At 42.6% G+C, this 22,259-nt stretch overlaps 1 protein-coding gene across 2 annotated transcripts in view; it reads right to left on the minus strand.

The window, feature by feature from the left end:
* The window catches only part of PPP1R13B (protein phosphatase 1 regulatory subunit 13B), a 90,802-nt gene that overhangs the window by 32,469 nt on the left and 36,074 nt on the right, over positions 1 to 22,259 (minus strand). For both annotated transcript variants that reach the window (XM_066608135.1, XM_066608134.1), the window contains exons 3-4: positions 21,249 to 21,368; positions 17,864 to 17,925 (exon numbers count right to left, since the gene is read on the minus strand). In XM_066608135.1, coding sequence (XP_066464232.1) covers positions 17,864 to 17,925; positions 21,249 to 21,368 — 182 coding nt within the window. The remainder of the gene's footprint in view (positions 1 to 17,863; positions 17,926 to 21,248; positions 21,369 to 22,259) is intronic.

The raw sequence follows: 22,259 nt of genomic DNA on the forward strand, positions 1-22,259 counted from the left end.
CAGACAGCCAACGCGCCCGCCGTATACACGGGATAGAAGGGAAATAACAAAATAATATCACGGGTTCACTAGTCCTTGTAATCAGTCTACAAAACTCAAGGGCTCATTCACACGGATGTGAGCACATTCCGGCCGTGTCAATACGCTGCATATTTACATAACCGAAAATCACTTTCGCCCGTGTATTTTGCGCACTCCTGCGGGTTTTTGTGCACACAAATAGTGTGTATTTGCGCATGCGGAAAAAGTACGTAGAAGAGCTCATATATTTGCTCCGTAAATACATAGTGAATATGCGTATTTGCACTGGTCCATTATCTCCAATGGTCTATTGCAGCAAAGTAGGGCATGCCGCATATTTTTTCACGTAATCGAACATAGTGTGAAAAACTACGCTCATCTGAATGAAGCCATTGAAATCAATGGGTTCTAATCATTGCGTATGGCGCACATAATACGCTGCACAAATATGCTCATGTGAACGAACCCTAATAAAAGTATTCAAACAATATAGGTTATGATTTAGAAGGAGAAGTATGTATGTATTAAGGCACATATACCACTAGGCAGGGCCCTATATGAGATGCAATAACAAATTAACGCCCCGAGGTATGTGTGCACGCACTTATCACCATTGTTAAACCATCTGAACCAGCTGAAGTTAACCCTGGTGGTTCAGCAGACCGACCAAGAAGCAGAGTTGGAGAATTCTGGGCTATACAGTTATACACACAAAAACTTACTTTGAGGGCCACTCTGCCAAAAACACATTTTTCTATCCCAGCCTCCTCTCACATGATTGGTAGAGCCCAGCGCTGCCTTAAAGGAGTTGTCCCGCGCCGAAACGGGTTTTGTTTTTTTTTCAATAGGCCCCCCGTTCGGCGCGAGACAAACCCAATGCATGTGTTAAAAAAAAACAAAACATTTAGTACTTACCCGAATCCCCACACTGCAGCGACTTCTTCCTTACCTTACTAAGATGGCCGCCGGGATCTTCACCCACGATGCACCGCGGGTCTTCTCCCATGGTGCACCGTGGGCTCTGTGCGGTCCATTGCCGATTCCAGCCTCCTGATTGGCTGGAATCGGCACACGTGACGGGGCGGAGCTGCGAGGAGCAGCTCTCCAGCACGAGCGGCCCCATTCACCAGGGAGAAGACCGGACTGCGCAAACGCGTCTAATCGGGCGATTAGACGCTGAAATTAGACAGCACCATGGCGACGGGGACGCCAGCAACGGAGCAGGTAAGTGAATAACTTCTGTATGGCTCATAATTAATGCACGATGTACATTACAAAGTGCATTAATATGGCCATACAGAAGTGCTGAACCCCACTTTCTTTCGCGGGACAACCCCTTTAAGAACAGGTGGACAGCAGCAGATGGTTGCAGACCTTTATAGATGCACACTACAATTTCAGGGTCGGGATGACTTCAGGCCATGCGCACAAAAGGGAATACAGCCACAATGTGAAGAAACTGCAATGTTTGAAAAGCCAAAGGAGACCCTCTGTGATATAACGTGACATGATCAACCAATCAGGACTTTGTACTTAAAACACAAAAACAAGGTCTTGTCATTATGTCGTAATGAAATAATTTCGGCAAATCAGCCAAGAAATTAAATAGTCGTCATAAAAAGAAATTAAATCAAAGCCATATTAATTTAATTCCACTGTACAAGTTTATGTGTGTATGCTTGGGAAATATATACACTCAAAGGGGTATTATGGCAATGGGACTAAGTTTTTACCCATCCACTGGATGGATGAAAATTGATAGCTCTTTTGGGGTCCAACTGCTCTCAAGAATGGGGTAACCCATGTCCCCCCTCTTTCACAGTCTCTCATTTCTGCAGTGTAGTGGGGAATGTAGCTGCTGGTCACACATGCGCAGCAGCGGTGGCTCCATTCCCCTCAATGGCGCAGGCAAATAGCTGTGTTCGACTCCGTTTGTCCCATTGAAATGATCGACTGCTGAGTCCGGACGGGACTACAGGGGACGTGCACTGGCGTGGGACACAGCAGGAGTGTGGCCACTTTGCGGCTATTATAAACGCATGGAAATTCTGCAACAAATCCGTCCCATGTGAACCCAGCCTAAGTGCAGATTTTCTGCACCAATTTCTGCTACGTGTGAACATACCCTTAGGTTGAATGACCACAGATGGATTTCTACCACATTTTCCCTGGCGGAAATCCGCTCATGAATTCCACAGCTGTTAGCTATTAGGTTCAATAGAACCTATCTGCCAGCCAATGCTCACATGCAGGATTCTACAGCGGGAAATAAATCGTAGCATGCACCATTTGCCATGGATTTGGGCCGCAGGAGGTCTCCAGACCGCGTAAATCCACGATTACCAGTAAACACTTTTTGTTTTTAATCGCGGTACTCCCGCAGCGTAAATCCATGGGCGTATCCCGCGACACTTGTGGCCATTCACCCTAACTCTTACAGTATTGATAAAGGAAGCCCTTTTACTATTAGGTTATCTCTAGATCTGCGTAACCACTTTCTGAATCTGGAGACCTGCTGCACTAATACCACACAGTACTATACCGGATCTCATCCTGATGTCATTTAACCAGGATGACATCAGGATGAGGAATATTCTTCATACAAATTAGTTCTGATAAAAGCTGTGTAAATGGCCCAAGGTGATCGCTTGCAATCTCTGATAATTACTGCTTCTATAATTGCAATGAAGATCAGATTGTGGAATGGTGCTGACTGCTTCTTGTAAACAGGAGCCTTCTTCAGTCATCGGCCTTGTAACAAGAAATGTTAGAATGGAAGTAATGTAAATTCTGTGGAACTGCTCGTGATACAAACCGCAGACTAGAAGTCGGATCTTCCCAGAATGAGTGTAAACCCAGACCCCAGGCATAATGGGAAATATGGTCACACCCTTCCTGCAGCTGTGTATGGGGTCATCATGAGACCATAGAAACAGGGATTTGCGCGTTTGACTGAATCAACTTTTAACCATTTCCCTCCAGGCAGCATACAGTATAAACTACTTTAACTCAAAAGTGTACAGATTTAAAGGGGTATTCCAGGGGAATGCTATTGATTACCTCTCCTCAGGATAGTTTATTGGCTGGGGTCCGCAAATTGAAACCTCGAACGATCAGCTGATTGGGCACCTGCTTTTAGAGCCGCTACACTCGAGAATATGGAGCGGAAGCAGATGCTCTGACCCATGTGCTGCATCGGCAATAACCAGCACCTGTTACTACATAGGCGTTGCACACCCATGTGTAGCAGCGCTGACAGTGGGCGCCAGATCAGTTGATCGGCCAGAGACCTGAGTGAAGGACTCCAGCCGATCAACTACCGATGACCTATCCTGATGGTAGATCATTAGCAGCACTTTCCTGGAATACACCTTTAATTGTTCCAAAGCAACTAAAATAAAAAAGGAAATTACATTTTAAATAGTCAATTAAAAATATCATACTTGTGTGTCTAGAGCAACTATGCGGACCATTGTCTCTCCATAGTAACAGAGTACAAACATTGTGTAGTCTGATCCTGCAGCCATAATGATTTTCATCTGTCCTCTAATGTCTCGATAACATATTTGGTAGAATAATTAGAATTAGGAGACATATAGAGCCATTATGATTGCCATTGGGATCAGACAATCACACCAAGAAGTATTTGTAGTTTGTTACCACGGAGACCCATAGGTCTGCATATGAGCGGTATACACAGAAAAATTAGATTTTTTTTCCTTTTTAAAAAACACATTGGAAAGCATTGCCCCATTCATACATAGAATTAATCCAATAATAGAACGGAGCTGTGCCATGCTATCAAATTAAAATAAATCTTGTTATTTGTATAGCGCCAACTTATTCTGCAGCCAACTTGGTTCTGTACCACCAAGTTTGGCACTCATTTTACCGACCTCGGAAGGATGGAAGGCAGAGTCAACCTTCAGTCGGCTATCTGAACCATGTAGCTTAGGACTGCCTTAGTACTCTGCACCACACGGGACTATCAAATGTTGTCAGCCTTTCAATTCATACCCTGCTGGTTTCCCATGTCTCCCCATTTTTTCAGGTCCTTAACCCCAATAAAAGAACCAATACCTGTAAGCCAATTTTTCTATATACCTTGTAATGTAGAGTAATCACCCCATTAGGCATTTACTGGGTTAAGCGTGGTGTATGTGTTGGCTTCTATCCTCTACATAAGTTTGCCATCAGTATCTGCGGGTGTGTATAGTATGTGTGGGTGTATGGCGTTCCATCCTTGTGTGAGCAAGACCCTGGGTATTGCTGGAGAAATCCATACGACACTGTTTATTACAGTAATTCCAACAATGTGGGTAGTGCCACCTCCTACTGGCAGAACTCTCTAATCCAAGGCATGCCTCACATCTGGAGAGCCACATGCGGCCTAAAGGATGGGCTACAAAAACAAAATAGACACTTCACAAAACACAAGCAATTAAGGAGGATTTTAAGCAATAGACCACAAGGAAAAAAAAAATAGGGAAAAAACCCCTTGGTACTCAGTTGAAAAGACTTAATACCTTTTTGGGTCAGTACCCAGCCAAGCCCTCAGAATGCATGTATGTAATTAACTGCCCGAAGCGTGTGCAAGGAAATTAATTTGCGACACTGGGCAAGTGAACCGGATAATTATCTCTATAAATTGCCTGAAAGGCAAATTCTAAACATTTTTATTACATAACCGGCGAGCACTACTATGTGGTTGATGCTGTTCAGTGACCAAGGATCACCTGTGGGTCCAGTAAGTTTGTATAAAGGGTTGAGTGTAAAAAGAATTAGGTAGAACAATAGTAAGCTTCCCAGATACCCTAGATTGCTGGCATTGATCCCTGGTGCCACCATGCTATACTTCTGAGTTAGCAATGGATTTTTTTTCTTTTTTATGTCCGGCAGGCTTTGACCATTTCAGATGAAGGAATTAGCCAATGGCCGTGCACAGCCGTTTCCTTCAGTTCTATCGATTTGGAATGGAACGACAGTGCACAAACTTGACCGTCGCTCTATTCTAAACACCTCCTGACCTCAGTAGTGCGGTGGAGATTCAGAGAACTTGGGACTATTTTAGTGTTCAATGAGGTTTCCAATAATCATATTTATTATCTAACACCTATTTAAGAGAACACCATTAAAAGTGCCCATCTCACCAAAGTTAACCCTTTTAAATGAGTCCGGCTCTTGGTATCCCTGGCCGTTGACTAAACAGAATATATGAACAGGGGTGATTGTCATGGGACAACCCCTTTAGGCTGAGTAACTACTACAGGCATGGTGTAGGACATATAGGAGCTTATAACCCCTGCAGCCATATAGCAAATAAACACATTCACGGCTAGATCTTCTACATGAAGGTCTCGAAAAGAAAAAAGTGACATCCAGGATGGAAGTTTACATGGGAAGTCCTTCATTATGTGGACCTCCGCTGTTTACACAAGAAGTAATATGCTGAATGCAGCATTCTTGTGCTGCTGACTAAGAGTTAAAAGCTTATTAACAACCCATGGCCGTGTGAGGGAGGTCAGGAGAAGAATGACCCAGAAGCCTGGAGAGGAGACCTCCTCATATACAAGCACGTGCACAGGGATTTTCGGATTATGGGCTTTCAGAAACTGATTCAAATGTTACGGGTTACTCTGAATCATGGGGTCACTCGGTTATTCATACCAGCAAGCTGATAGGTTACTATTCTAGTTTGATCAGGTTTTCTATAGTCATAGAGCTGCAGACCGGCTGCAACACTCATATTTAATCTAGAAGGCCAAGAAACAAGAACATTGTGTTCATATGTGCCTGTTGAATATCTCAACGCACCACCATTGGTGCGAATATGAATGTTAGTAGTGAGATGCTATAACAGCCTGTGAGTAATCTTTCCACTAAAACACGGCTGAGGGAATTGATATCCATTTAGCTTCAAAACCACTTAAATGTTCGGGCACTAAATGTTGAGTGATGAGGCCTAGCCCGAAGCTGGCGAACCAGTTCAGTCCAATAGGAGGTCAGTCAAGTTTACCAACACTAAACCACTTCTGACGAACCTTATTTTGTACCGTGGACACAATAGTGCCGGAGTCGGAATAGCTTCAGGCGTGTGTGCGAGTCTACTTGAACTAAGCCAAGAAGCTCCCGATAGGTTCTTGGGTTGAAGTTACATCAAGAAGGAGCTTAGAACTCAACCATGAGTGTTGTAACCCTTGTGCTTGAGCTCTTGGTGCTCCCATTCTGGGACTAGGGGTCTAGGACTTAGCTGATGTTGCTTTTAAACCCTTCTTCATCACAAAACAGCATCTGTATGACCGTCTACATACTTTCAGGCATTAGTCATTGTGCGCACCTCAGTACATCCGGCCTAATATGTATAGCTGATTCTGAGAAGCAAGTGAAGACCCAGAATGTCGATATTTCAAAGAAATATTGGTGCCTTATTAGTATTTTTTTTAAAAAATCAATCTTCTTAGCTCCTGAGATAAGCAGCCCTATATATTAAACTTTTGGTTACAGATACTTTACCTCCAACTAAAAAATATTTTGCCCAAAACACAATAATAGACTTGTAGCTGATTACATTACATTAGTAAGCAGAAGCAACAATAACCCAGAGATATAATTTTAAGCCCTGAACTTCTTAACAAGTTATTTAAAGCCAAAAGAGTGTTTGCTTGGCAGACAAGAAATTATGGGTTATGTTCAAGTGTTTTCACTCTCTGCCTGGAAGAAGCTTTAGGTAGAGGAAGATATCGGAGAAGGGGATTAATGTGTATTGCAACACATAAGAGCACAAGGCTTCTTAATGTAAGGGTGCATCTACCGTGTTTCCCCGAAAATAAGACAGTGTCTTATATTAATTTTTGTTCAAAAAGGTTTAACTTGCTTACATGTATAGCTGCCTGGACACTATTTAAATTGACTTCTTTAATTAACTGTTAGCAGGGCTTAATTTTGGAGTAGGGCTTATATTTCAAGCATCCTCAAAAAGCCTGAAAAATCATTTTGCATCCTCAAAAATTTAGGAAAATCATGCTATGTCTTATTTTCAGGGTGTGTCTTATTTTCAGGGAAACAGGGTAGTACATTAAGGGCGGTGTCCTCTTTACTGTATATACCAAGAACAGGAATGGATCCCAACAAAAGGGGAATCTTGTCCATTCCTTATTGCTCTTGCTGGCATCCAATCCGGTTTTAAAAGGGGAAAAAATGAAAAACAAGAAGAGTACATGTATGTGTATAATATAAAAGGTGGGGAAAGACCGGCATTGTAAGTTGTATTCAAGACTGCTTTTAAAAAAGCGGAGGGTTAGGCCGTTTTCACAGAGACGATAAAATTGTGCGATGCGAGTGTAAGTGAAAACGCAGAATTATGGAACCAATGCTTTTCAATGGTTTAATTCCCATTTGGAATGTTTTAACTCATGCGATGTTGCGAGATTTAAAAATCGCAGCACGTCCCATTTCTCTGCATCTTCGATTTCTTCTAGCCCGTGTGAAACTAGCCTTAGGGTGGCATGGGTTAAATATACAATGGCAATGAGAAGGGTTTTCATGGGTAAAAAGTTTAATCAATGGGAAATGTTAGAACTGCAATGATATATACACTTGCGCCATATTCATTAACCCCTTGAGGACCAAGGGATATTTGTCCCAAAGTTTCAAACTGTTTCAAATTCAATTGAATCAGTTAGTCCTGAAATGGTTAAAGCACTTTACTACCGTATGTATTATTTCAACTTTATTTCCATTCCAGCTATTCGTAAGGTCAAGACAATATTAAAAGTCAATAACTCCGGCCAGAGGTAAAGGAAACCGAAGCTTTACCTTCCAACTTCCTTATAGTAAAGCCGTGTCCATCATTGTAACACAGTGCCTATGGAATAAGAAATGATGGTAAAATATCCTATGTACCGGCTCTGCAAAGCAGTAAGTGAGGAGTCAAACAGAAATGACATTAAATCTTCCTATTCTAGATAATCTAGACAAATGAAATAGTTAATGGCTAAACTAATCTTCATTGTTCCTATGGCGATATGCAATAAACTGATGCCTCAATGGAGATGGAGAGAAATGAGAATTCTATATTTTGAACATGACCTTACATTTTGGAATGTCTGAAGACTCTGATTCCAATCTTTGACCTCTATGGAGAAACGTTCTTTATTAGACTTTTATTAGGAATCTTTTTGTTGTTTGTTTTTTAGGCTTTTATTAGGAATTGTGAATTGAAAAATGTAACACATAATATTGAATATTTTTCTTTGCAAAGGCCAAAATTCCGTAGATAAATTTTCTGCATATAAGAGCAGAAATGACATTTTTTCCCCCTATTTTTTCTTATTAACATTCATACAATTGTAGAATGCTTTTATAAACACACAATGAAATACTTCCATTGTTAACAGCTTTCTGTACATGAGCATCTAGCAAGAGCCCCACAATACACAGACATCCAGAAACAATCCGTATAGCTAACTGGCATCCTACCAAAGTATCCCTATTGTGAGCTGTACAGAAGCCGTTGCGCGTGCTTTATCATACACTTATACTAGACTCTGGAAAATAATCCTGAACACCAGATAATCCAGCATGGAATTTAACACCCATTTTAAGGGTGTAAAGATAGAAGCCTAAAGTTTCTTGGGTTCATTAGAGGGCTAAATAAGTGAAATGGCGCAGATAGAGGGGTAAATATGAATACAGTCAAATGAGCACAAGAATCAAACACCAGGGTAAGAACGTGACCGGTAGAGCTCCATGCACAAGGTATAGCGGTATACATTTCTAAATACAGACATACAAATTCTTATTTATTGTGTTTTCCACAGATTTGTGTCTAAAACGACACCAGAATTAAGGTGCACAGAGTTTTAGATAAACTTACAAATAGTTTGTGCTAAAAAGAAACAGATCCATCCAGTCGGCCAATCCCACCCCCCCCCCCCCCAAAGTGGGCATGACAAGCTTCTATTTATCATTCTGACACATTTATGAAACATTACGACAAGAACTGGCGCTAATAAAATCTAATAACGGTTGGTGTAAATAAAGAGGCATTTAGCACAAATCTTCTGGTGCATTTTTTGGCACAATGGGTAGTTTTTTTTCCCCTTGATTTTGGCCATTTTTTGTTTTCTCATCATTATTTTGACTGCTGACTAAATTATTTTATATTAGCAGATGATGCAGAATAGAATTTTTGGAGCAAAACATATTTCCAATTGCAAACTGGTGCAATTTTGGCACACAAAGAAATTGGTGCATTTTTGGCGCATCTTTCCTATTTTCGTTGCACCGCAAATCGTACCAAATTTACACATCCATGTGCCACTTATGTAAATTTGGCACAGTGAAAGACCAAAAAAGAATTGGAGCAATATACACCTATATTCATAATTAACTGCCATTTTCTCTGCCATTTACAAATTTTTCAAAATGTACACAATTTAATGGGTTTCCTAAAAACAGCAAAAATATATTTGCAGATCATCTAGCTTCCCATAAAAAAAATTGATTCCAATATGTACATCCATGTCTTAGATATGGGAATTAGATCCTACACCCCATAGGATTTCCATAACAACTGCATGTATAGAAACACACAGGGTATAAAAGTAATGTAGAGCTAACTGGTGGTAGATGAACAATTCTAATATTGGATATAAATAAATATATATTACACACACACACACACACACACACACACACACACCTATATTACGCACGCACATACCGCTGTGACGTTCCCCCATGTGACAGTATAGGAGGACACTTTGATCTTGCTGAATTCTCCATCAGAGCTGATCTCCTGAACGCTCTCCAAGTGGGTCAACTCCATGACAGGTTTTATTTTAAAAGTATTGTTATCCCAAAGGAGATTTCGGTAAAAAAAAAAAAATCAAACCATTTGGATCAGGAAGGAAAAACCGACTGTGGCATATAAATAGTCCACATACACTCTAGGAAAAGTAAATTGTAACCTCACACTGTAGTGGCGTCCGGCCCAGTGGCACACGGCATTATCAATATGAAAGTCTACCCTTGTGCGTGGATCAGCAATCAGTGAATGGAAAAGACTAGTGGATTTTGCCAGCAGTCAGACACCTAATCAAGGCAAGATCAAGTTAGCTGTCAGCTCCCATCAGCGTCATGTCCTGCACACTCTGTACTTGCTGCGCGAGGTCTGCATGCAGCACATCACATCCCCCCACCCACCCGCATACCCTCATCTCTGCTGGTAATGTGCGGGCACCTTCCCTTTACACAGTATTTGCATTTATCCAGAGAGAGATTTGTACTAAATGAATTTTAAACATGTACAAATAGGCTCCAGGGACGGCAAGCGCTGCGCTCGCTAATCGAGAACTCCGCTGTTCAAGACATGACATTAATTTAAGAAAATAAGGGAAGCGGGGATGAGGAACGGTGGAGACGCTTCGTGACTCATACATTATATAAGTGAAGGTGATCGGAGGTTTCTGGCAGTAGTGGTCTTCTGATGACGGCAACCTCTGGTCTGAAGCCTCTTGAAATATTACCTTAGGGGATTGCATTTTGAGCCTTTCCGTAACATAAAGTTAACCTGCGAATAACTTCCTTTACAGGTTACTTTATGATGTATGGAAGTATTGAGCATATCCTGCAATCATATTCCAAGTGCCCTTGTTTTAGCACAAGTTAAACAGACTTATCTGGCCAGCTGACCAAATAGTAGGCTGGCTGACAACAAAGAAAACTGGTAAGTAGAAAAAAAAAAAAAGAAAGGAACAGATAAGAAATATTCGTGGTGAAATGACCAGCGTATTAGCACATTTTTCTACAAACCGTCAAAAAACCAAAGGTTCTTACATTTATAGGCATTGCAAAAATGGATGAGAAAGTTAGAGAGCTAATAAAAATCACATTTGCAAACTGAATACATTTATGGCATTGACTCTAAAGCGTACCTAACTTTTCAGAATAAGCTACCGTGTACACACAAGAGGAACAACACTATTTCTGACCACTATATGGCATGTATTTCTCCACAGTACCCCATCTGCAGGGGTTTTATATCAGATTCTCAATCCTCTCAGAATTGGTGGGTGAAGCCTGGCTGCTGTTACGGTGTGTTCTTTAAACAGAGAACAACAGATCCTGCTGTCTGTAGCACACACAGAGACATATCATATCTCCCGGTATTGAACAGTAGAAACGAGCAGTGCAAATGTGAATATAGTAGTAAATCACTCACAAGTAGCTCTAAGCCTATCTGTGCGTCTATCCTTCTTCCCTCTGCTCTTCAGTGAGCAGTAGTCATCCCCCTCCTACACGTCCTGCTCTTTGCCCTACAGTGACATTACTTAAACAGCAGGCAGTGGATGGCAAGTTATGAAGGGAGACCTAGTAGGCAGCACTTTAGGGTGATTTTTCATCTCCAAAACGTCATTTTAGATAGTTAATAGCAGGTTTGCTAGTTATCACACTGGCTATCGTATAAGCATAAGTTTTTGAAAAATTAGTGATCATTTAAAGAGGTTGTCAGATTATGAAGTTATCCCCTACCCACAGGATGGGGAATAACTTGCTGATCCGTGGGGGTTTCACCACAATGACGTCCACCGATCTTGAGAATGGGACTTCAGTGTCCCACTCTGTCACTAGGGGGTCACTTCTGCCCCCACAGTGAGGTCACTCTGAATGGACCCCTGGCCGCACATGCTTGGCCAGCGCTCCTTTAATTTCAATGGGACTAAAGGAAATATCCAAACAAGTGCTACTTGGATATCTCGATAGTCCCAATTGAAAGTGAAAGGAGCACTGCTGTGCCTGTGCGTCTAGCACTTTATTCAGTCTCCTCCTAACAGCAGGGTGTGCTGTAACCAGGAAGTGAGGACGCCAGGGGACATGGGACCCCCGTTTTTAAGATCGGAGGGGGTCTCAGCAGGAAATCCCCCACCGATCAGAGAGTTATCCCCCATCTTGTGTAAATTGTTTCAAAAAAATACTACATGGTTTCTGAGAATCATGGAGTTTGGGCTTCCATTTACTGATAAATTCTATATAGGGACTGTTTATATGGGATTATTCTTGTATGCGGTTTTTGAGGAATAAGAAAAACTCAAATACTTTGTACATTTTATTATATATTCACTATATATACAATTTTTAGATTAATCCGATATCCTCATGAGAAACGTTTTAACCACTTGATCTGTATGGAAAAATGCTGTAGGAGGATTTTATGATACATCGGATGTAGGAGGAAGATTCCTACTCAGATGCCCTGATAAATACAAAATAAGTGAAAACCGGTTGGATGAACAAGGATATACTGCAGATACTGGATTTGCTTGTTCTATATGTGACATGCCTGATTCAGTATGCTTTTACATGCGAGTAGGAGTAATATTGCAGCGAGTTATTCTTGGCCCAGAACTTGCTATGCAGTATCTTACGTCTAGCCTCCGGATACTGGTGGAGGTGGATGTAAGTTATGCCATATATCTCTTAAGCCCTGACTTCAAGAATCTGCACCATGGAGCACAATGAAGGAACCCATACATGTGAATGGGACATGTTAAAAGTAGGGAGAATGGGCAAGTGTAAGGATATGGCCATCACAATTTTGCTCTTCTTGATGTCACCATGTCGACTTGGTCATTAAAAGGGCAGGACTTGTGTGGTGGTCACTGTATGCAGTAGTTAGTACCTACCATAAAGTGGTCCGAAGGAGGACAGCCAATGTATTAGCAACTGGGTTATGGCCTTACAAGGGTCATTGACATACATGGGAATGATGGTTAGCCACCGTCTGGTCTGATTCCAAAGAAGGGCTACTGCAGTACAAATGGCTGCAAAAGTATGTTGGCTATGATAGAATGGTGGCAGTGGACACTAAACCGATATTTGGTAGGGAAAATACAGAGATAGAAAAGGCAACTCCTTTTGGGTGGAGCATAAAATTATAAGGTCAGTCACATAAAAAAATGTAGGCCAAATGGGTATTTTGAGCTCTTAGCCATGTGATCAGCATTGAAAACCTTCTTAAATGCCCCAAGAAGAAATAGATTCAAATAACGGTATCTGCCAAACACCCCATTTGGGGGATAAAGCACGTTGTACGAGGTACATAATAAAGAGCCTTTATATTTTAAATTAGGCTTCGTTTGGATATTTGGGCCGTCCTGCAGAGCAGCGCTGCTTGAAGTTGCTTTTTTCTTTGGATCAATTCATTCTACAGGGTGGCCATAGAATAGTAGGCCGGCACCACACTCTCGTGAAAGCGGACTAAAAGAACATCGGTCTTTGTTGCCCATACCAACCAATCAGAGCGTGGCTTTCATTTCTTATACTGCTGAGGTAAAATGAAAGCTGAGCTGTGATTGGTTGCTATGGGCAACAAAGACCGATGTTCTTTTAGTCCGCTTTCATAAAAGTGTGGATACTCCCCCCCCCCACCACCACCACCACCTGTGGAAAGGTGTCAGAACGCAGAACATCGCAGCGTGATGCCTATAAAGCTGTGCAGTCACATAATAGCTACTATTATGCTAATGGTTTTCAAAGGGCTTGTACCACAATGGACATTTATCACCTATTCTACAAATGTCTGAGTGTTTGGGGCTCCATCACTGAGACCCCCCTGATCATTAAAACGAGGGGCCAGAGTCATTTCAGGGAACCCTTTAGACTCCTTTGTAGCGCCCGTTTGAGAGGCAATTATTTTACATTTATTTATTTTTTTGTTCCCCCCACTAATCCCTGCAAATTATATGGCGAGGAACTATAATTATAATTTGGAACAGAATTCCGAAGCAAAGCAGTAAATAAAATACACTTTCCAGAAAACAGCTTAATGGAGGTGGGAAACTGAGCAAAACCCTGAACAAAGGGAAGCAGTGTGTTCTTCATGTGCGGTAGATACGCGGCAGGTACCAACATGCATGGTGTTAATTACCCGTCTACAAAACACCATGATCTGATGCCATGTCAGGGTGGCAGCACACAAGATGCTGAGAACACCGTGTATACAATATAAAGCCATTAAAAGGTGTTTGTCACTTTCTAACACGTTCTAAAAGTACACGGTATATGAAGTTATGTAACTTACTAATTAATATTTTCTATCTGACATTGTTGCCAATGTAAAGCCGCATAACGCACGTGACTGCTCTGCCTGCAGTCTCTGGACGGGTCTTCGCCTCTGAAGGTATTAAACCATTCCAACTCATGCCCACAGATAGCAAAGCTCTGTATGTGCAAATGCAGACATGGCACAGACATGACACGACGATGAGACAACAGGTTTCCATCTTGCACTTGCACATATATCCTACACTGGCAGTGGCACTTCTTGAATTGCAGAATCAGCGCAAAAAGGAAAGAAAATAGTAAATTACATAACCCTTAAATATACACAATACTAAATCATATGTAGACTACGGAATAAATAAGAACCAAAAAAAAAAAAAACCAACAAAAAACTAAAATGCATTTTTTATACGACTAGTCATACACATGCAGATAAAATAGCTACAACCACCACCAACAAGCATTTGTGCCTTGCCTAGATGTGTGCTCTACAGAAAAGACCCCAGACCGGGTGCATGGGTCAAACAAGGCTACTTAGAAGTGCTTCATTCCAGAAATTTTAACAAAAAACCCACAAAAAAAACAAAAGGATTCTTTGGGACTCTCAGTAATCAGGTAAAGAGTGTCTCCATGACCCCTTTACCATCAGGGGAAAACAAGAATCAGCTAAAGGCAGCGCTCCAGGGATAAGGCGAAGAAGATGACCATATGGTAATTTCGAATAATCGGGTGTGATGGTGAGAAAATGATTTAGAACTCACTTGACGTGCCCGGCCTCCCTAGACAAAGGGGCAGGCCGGCCTCCCTAGACAAAGGGGCAGGCCGGCCTCCCTAGACAAAGGGGCAGGCCGGCCTCCCTAGACAAAGGGGCAGGCCGGCCTCCCTAGACAAAGGGGCAGGCCGGCCTCCCTAGACAAAGGGGCAGGCCGGCCTCCCTAGACAAAGGGGCAGGCCGGCCTCCCTAGACAAAGGGCAGGCCGGCCTCCCTAGACAAAGGGCAGGCCGGCCTCCCTAGACAAAGGGCAGGCCGGCCTCCCTCCAATCACAGTAGGCAATATAATCAACAAGGTTATGCTGGCTTCGTCAGCCCTTGTCCACCAGACATTCACACATGGAGCGCGCCAATGGGAGTTCCGAATCGATAGATTGGATAATATTTAAAGGAATAAGCAATTGTAAGACCATAAAAGACCCCAGCGCTCAAGGAGATAAGCCAAACAGAAGGGTATAATATAAGTGAAGTACTTACTTCACAGGGGTGTCTCAGAAGAGAACACCCCTAATCCAGGAAAGCAGTCTAATCCCCTTAGAGACTCCAGCTAAAATCAAAAATAGCAGTAGGACATAGATTGGAAGGCAGGATACACAACCTCCCAATAGATGCAGAGAGCCCAAATGCTAGCTTCTGGAGCGCTGGGGTCTTTTATAGTCTGACCATTGCCTAATTATTTACCATCAAGGGAAGGTGCAGACTGCAGTAACCAAGGGGAGACTGATTGCAGTGCAGGCCGCATGTGTTCAAGTCTCTCCTTATTTAGGTCTATGGCAGTTCTAGAAACCGCCAAGTATCCCCACCCTCAGACTGCTATACAATTCTCTGCAATTCAATGTCTATGTTCAATGTGTGCACCAGGAGACTCTTTTAGTGCATATGTTAAGACGAGTCCAGAGCCCTAAAAGAACCAACTTTTTGGCATCTATCAAGCAAGTATACATTTTGTTAATAGTTTAAACAATAAAAAGTTACAGTTTACACTATTTTTAACATCGCCACCTAAGCACGATATATGCTACTGCCTATGTCCGTCTTCGTTCAGCACATATATCACAGGCTTTAGCCAGCATATACGCCAAACATAACCCATACATGAGCACAGCTACTACACATCATCAAGTACAGTCTGTACGGAGGGGAAGTTTCATACAGGTTTCCATGGTAGTTTTTCAAGTAGTTTTTGAGCCAAAGCCAGAAGTGGATTCAAAAGGAATGGGAAATGAAAAGGAAGAGCTTTAACTTAAAAAAAAAACAAAAAAAAAAAAACTGTTGCATGAAAAGCTGTCAAATACCAAACGTCTGATGAAACGATCCTACGGCCTTGTTCACACAATGAGAAATCTGCATTAGATTTTCTGACACGGAATCTGTGTCAAGAACGAGCATTTTCATTTTTCTTTCCATGACACAGACTTCAATTCTGTGATGTGTGGATTCCTACTGAAGTAAATGGTATTGCAAAAATACGCAAATTCCCATGTGCAGTCCACGTTGGAATCCACTTCAGAAAAATTCCATGTGAACTAGGGGCTTTGGGGTTATTTCACACTAACATCAGATATCCTTTACAGAGGTGTTCAAATCACAATATAGGTTGCTGCCGGAAAAAAAAAAATAGACGTATAACGAAGGAGGCTGAAAGTTTCTACAGGAATATCAGATCAATGATCTCTTACATGCCATGACTGGAAAAGCTCAAATCAAACAGCAAAACTTAATAGCCAAGTTTAGAAAGATATCTGCTTACATATAATAACCACCTAAACAATGCAAACCATAACAAGCCGACAACATAAGTTGGCAAGTCAACACAACCAATTCCAAATCTCTGAAATGACTGGCGACTGTATTGTAAATAAAACACAGCAGAAAATTCACATACTTTACCGCAATGGGCTCCACCAGCTGTTGCAGAGCTACAGCCTCCAGCAAACTTGAGGCCCATTTAGACAACGATTATCGCTCAAAAAATGTCACTCAAGCGACTTGAGCGATAATCGTTGTGTCATTTACAGAACAAGATGATCGCTCAAGATGTTCCCGCTTGTCTTCTGCATCCAGCTGTTCTCCGCTCCGAGCGCCCGGCTGTTATACAGCCGAGCGCCCGGCTGTTATACAGCCGAGCGCTCGGAGCAGAGGATGCAGAAGACAAGTGGGGTGTCCCCGCTTGCCTTCTGCCTCCAGCTGTTTTCTGCACGGAGCGGAGGATGCAGAAGACAAGCAGGGTGTCCCCATCTGTCTTCTGCATCCAGCTGTTTTCTGCATTGAGCGTCTAGCTGTTATACAGCCGAGCGTTCCATGCGGGATATGGAGAACAGAGCTGGACCACTCTGTTCTTCATACCTAGCCTGTTATCAGGGAGCAGGATACAGCTGAAACAATAGTATTAGCTGTATCCTGCTGTGAATCCCTATAAGGCTCATGATGAGTGATGGCTTAACAAAAACTGCACAATGTCAGTTCAGTTAGACACAACTATTTTTGCTCAAAAGACGGCTTTAGAGCGAATTTTGAGCAATAATCGTTGTGTTTAAATGGGCCTTTAGGCTGTCAAGGTCAATATTTGCAGGACCACAAGTTGGAGAGGATTGCTTTAGGCTACGTTCACATCTACGCTCCATTATTAATCCATGGTACAAGGAAATACTTCAAGAATATCAAAAAACAAAATCCTTGTCCAAGTCCAGCCTACTTCAGTACTTTACCAAAACTAAGCTCTACCTTACCCCAAATATATCAGAAGAAGGTCCAACTCATTAGAAAAGTCAATTATGCAATAAGCAGTTCAAGTAAAAAAAGATGGTGACAGACAACAAGGTAAAAGCATGCAATTGAAAACCCATGAGCTCAACATTGAGAAGTCCAAAACTGGGCATCACAGTGGAACCACGCCCACCATGAATCATAAGTCACCCATTTCAACTGCTTTAGTAATTCAACAGCAATGATACCAGGCAGGAGCCACGTCATGTAATACACTGGTGGAATGGTAACTTTTCATACCCCATTTTCGACACGCTTCTCTCCAGTGATCCCGTTCCTCTGGTTAGGAGCCTGACGAGCAGCTGGAAGAAAAGAATAAATAGAATAAAGTTCCACTTAAGAAAAAGGGGGAAAAAAGCCACAAGTTGTTTTGTATTTATTTTTTCAAATGGCCTGTGAAAAATAAGGCTTTAAAGCAAGCGACCTCAGCTTTAAAACTTGCCTTTACCATTCAAGGAACATCTAACTGCACACGAAAAAGATCTGAAATGTACTGGAGAAGCAGGGATCTCTCACATTGTAGGCCGGGGTACACCGACTTTCTGTAGCATTACCGATTTTTGGGGGGGTTGGCCAGATATAAAATATCTAATAATGGTCTCTCCTAAGGACAGACTTTCAATATTAGTTCAGTGAAGGGGTTTAGGGGTGTCTGTCTCCCGGGAGCCCCCTTGATCAGTTATTTGTCAGGCCAGTGAGCTTGTGTACAAAAACAATTTCTGCAAGAAGTTGACAGCTCTCTTCCCTCTGCAGTGCCCATTCACTTCAGTAGGAACATTTCCTGTAATACCAATCCTGGTCACTGCCGAAGAAGCAGAGATGTTTGCTACCTGTGGAAAGTCGCTCCATGCATGAACTCACTGCCCGGGTGAACAGCTGGGCTGTGGGGTCCCAGGAAACAGTTTCCCACCAATCTACTATTGATGACTTATCTTGTTGTGGCTGGTGTGTCAATAGGGTGGGCCTAACAAAAAGGGGTAGGCTTATTTTTGTTTGGTGTTAATTACTGTGGGGGAAGACTCCCACTGCCAGTCAATGGTAGACAAAGGGTCACCTTCATTTTTCCACACACACATTGTGGTATCGTAGACTCAGGGGTTCTTGCAGAACATGTATATTTATAACGATATTATGTGACAGGTCATGTGAAACTCTTGATTGCACACAGGGGGATCTGTTCAACTAATTATGTGACTTCTGAAGTTAATTGGTTGGACCACAGCTGAGGTTTCAAAGCAAAGGAGGGGAATACAAACGCTCACAACGTCTCTACTTTTTTTCTATTTTTAAAATAGGTTTTTTTCATTCCACTGCAACAATTTCAACTGTTTTGTCAGGTCCACTACATTAAATCTGAATTTAAGTGCATTTTAATTCCAGGTTGCAATGCAACAACACAGGAAATACACCAAGGCAGTGAATACTTAAGGCACTGTACATTGCTATGGAAATATGAACTATGAACTATTGGGTAGTATTGCATCTTGTCACCACCGGAAGTGTGGGTGGCGACAAGATACAGGCTGCTTCACAGCCCATTCACGCCCCCAGGAGCTGATTGGCTGGGATGTCTGCTACAGCCGGCCAGCGGGTGGCTTGCCCCGCTGGTATAACAGCTATCCGTACGATCCCCCAGGGGGCACACAGCGGCTATGGGGCCAGGCTGACCGCCGGAAACCCAGCGGACAGCAGGCCTGCAGAGTCAGCGGTGGGGGGTGGAGAGGTTGTCGGCCGCAGCGCGGTGGGGGAAGCCTTCCCTCACTGCAGCTTCGGGGTCAGGAGCACCGAAGCTGGCAGCGTGAGGCATACCTGCAGCATGTGAGGCATACCTGCGGCATGTGGGGAAGTGGGAAACAATCTACGGAGCCGGGACTCAAGGCACACCTGCAGCATGTGGAGAAGTGGGGAACCCAATCTACAGTCCACAGCCAATCGGGAGCTTGGGGCGTCAGAGTGGCGTTCCTCCATGCAAGCCCTGTTAAAACCCCTAGCTTCCGGTGGTGACAAGGTACAATAGTACTGAACTACTGACTGACTGCAGCCGCCACTAGAGGGAGCCAAAGAGTTTATTGCATACTGTTACATGGAATTCAGTAAAAGAACAGTATGCAGTAAGCTCTTGGGCTCCCTCTAAGTGGCAGTCAGAATTGTAGAACATTGTCTATGCAGAGTATTTGGAGCATGGTATCAAAAAAAATGACACTGCGATCACCATAAAAATATATTTAAAAAAAAATAAAAAATTAGCACCAATTTTTGGGTGGGATAAAGGAGGCTATTTTTTTTTACCCCCTGGATTGTATGATGTTGCTTTAGACTTATTGCTGCACATTTTCCAGTGTTAGCATACTTCTTTGTGGCAGTAGTGGTTTATTTCCATTTGCATGACTACTTGGAGTTTACACAAGAGGTGATTAAACACACAAATAGAGGAACCCGCCAGTATAAGCAGACCATCTTCCTAGTGCATGTCACGTACGTTACAATCATAAGTGTGGCACCAGTGCACAGTGTCCTGGCACGGGCTCTGCTATACATCAAGTGGGAAAGTGTCATGATAATAAAGTGTGTTGGCAGCCTGCCAGGCGAAAGAATATAACAAAGGCCAACATTCCTGCTCGGGGGCATTATGACGCACGTGGAGCTACTACTCTGACTGGAGGCACTCCAGCTTTCCAGAATGCAGGAACATAAATGCGCCATTCATCACAAGACTAGTTTATAAAATAACAAGCATGGGACGAACAGAGCAGGATGCCAGGAAGTGGTACAATGTGTCAATACTAACACAGGGTAAAGTTATTGGAAAAATACAGCTTCAAAAACAGCATCACATCTATCCTCAGGCTGTGTGTAGTATTGCAGGTCAACTTCATTTACTTCAATGGAGATGAACTGCAATACCAGACAGACACAAGCCATGGACAGATGTAACGTTGCTAATGGAAGAAAGCAGGCATGCTTTTCAAGTTTTGTTCAACGCTATATAAAAAGGGCATTATGTATTGGCTTCTACAACTCAGCTGTACGTCGCCTTACTGTAACGGGGTTATCCCACAGAAACACTTATCTATCCACAGGATAGGAGATAATGTATGATTGTTGGAGTTTGACCGCTCGGTCCCCCAGGAATCACAAGAACACCGCATCCTCAGTCCTCCTAATAAATGGCATGGTAGTGGGCATGCATGACCACCACTCCATTTACCATCTCCCTCAGTCCGATCCAAGTGGTGGCAGAGGTGATCATGCCGGCACACCATCGCTCCATTCCACTATGGTGACTTGGGTCTCATATCCCTGGCAGTCTCAGTGGTCAGACCCCAGCAATCATACTTCTATCACCTAGAAAGGGATTATCCCTAAAAAATTAGTTATGTTGCCTCTTCCTGTTCCTTGGTTCTCACAAACATGACTGCTATTGTGGGCAGCTGTTCAGTTATGCCCTACTGCACCCCCTAGTTTAGGTTTTATAGGAACTGGTGCAGCGTTTCTACTTCGTAAGAGCATATGCCGTTACTGCACAATTGATACAAGAGCCCTATGTGCTTCGTTGCGTTAAATACACTCATCATCCTCCATATCGAGACACCAATCAATATTTCCAGTATTACTGGACACTTACTCTGTTCATTGCTATCCACTGGAAAATCCTCATGGCGTAGAAAGAACTTGACCTCCTCCCTTCGAGGACCCCATTTCTGTAAGTGCTCAAACATCAGGTGATCAAAGGGTAAAGGTCGTTCTAAAGAAAGCAAGAATACATTGTAGTAAGATAGATGTAGAATTGCAGTTTTTGCATTACAGAAAATAAAGTTTTTACATGAAAAATAAAAAAAATAAAAATCAAGCTTACAGAAAGGTCATATATTTGCTATGCATCCATTCTGAGTATCATAAATGGACCACATAACTAACTCCCATTGCACATGGTTTATGCAAATGCAAGTTACATCATGAAGGTCCATTATAGAGACACGTAAAGTGCCAGTGGCAGCCCATCCCACCGCTACAGACAGAAACTCAATACTGCAACCAGAAGTTGAAACAAATGGTCACCTGGTAAGTTATTTCAATGAATATCATGTCAGTATGCACAAAGGAACAACAAGAACAGAGGAAGCCAACTCGGGGGTGGGAATATGAGAGGGAAATAAGTTTGTGCAGCTATTTTTCTATATATTCCAAATCTAGAAATTTTAAAATCCATGAAAACCCCTCTGAAGTGTACGTTTCTTTCCAGTCACTCATTACTTTCTTAGAAACCTGTAAAGGTGTTTTTTGAGATCCTTTACAGCATTTGTGTGATGATGGTCACATGAGTTGGCCGTGCCATCACTAGAGTGGGCAGCAGTCACTGAGATGGCAGGTCATCATGCATGGGTATAAAACACATGTGGTGGGGGACCAGAATAGCAGCAGCGAAGGAACAGTGAACAAGAGGTAAACATATCGATAAGTTATTTAGGTAGGTGGTACATATCAAAGTAACATCCACATGGAGCAGTGGAAGACAGGCCACCTTCTTCCACTGCTCCACGATCCAGCTCTGAAGCTCACTTGCCTATGGTAGGCACTTTCGGAGGTAGCCACAGGTTGGCATGGGCACTTGTACTGGTGTGCAGCTACCCAGCCC

Source organism: Eleutherodactylus coqui, chromosome 6 (genome assembly GCF_035609145.1).
Source record: "Eleutherodactylus coqui strain aEleCoq1 chromosome 6, aEleCoq1.hap1, whole genome shotgun sequence".
NCBI classification, from domain to species: domain Eukaryota; kingdom Metazoa; phylum Chordata; class Amphibia; order Anura; family Eleutherodactylidae; genus Eleutherodactylus; species Eleutherodactylus coqui.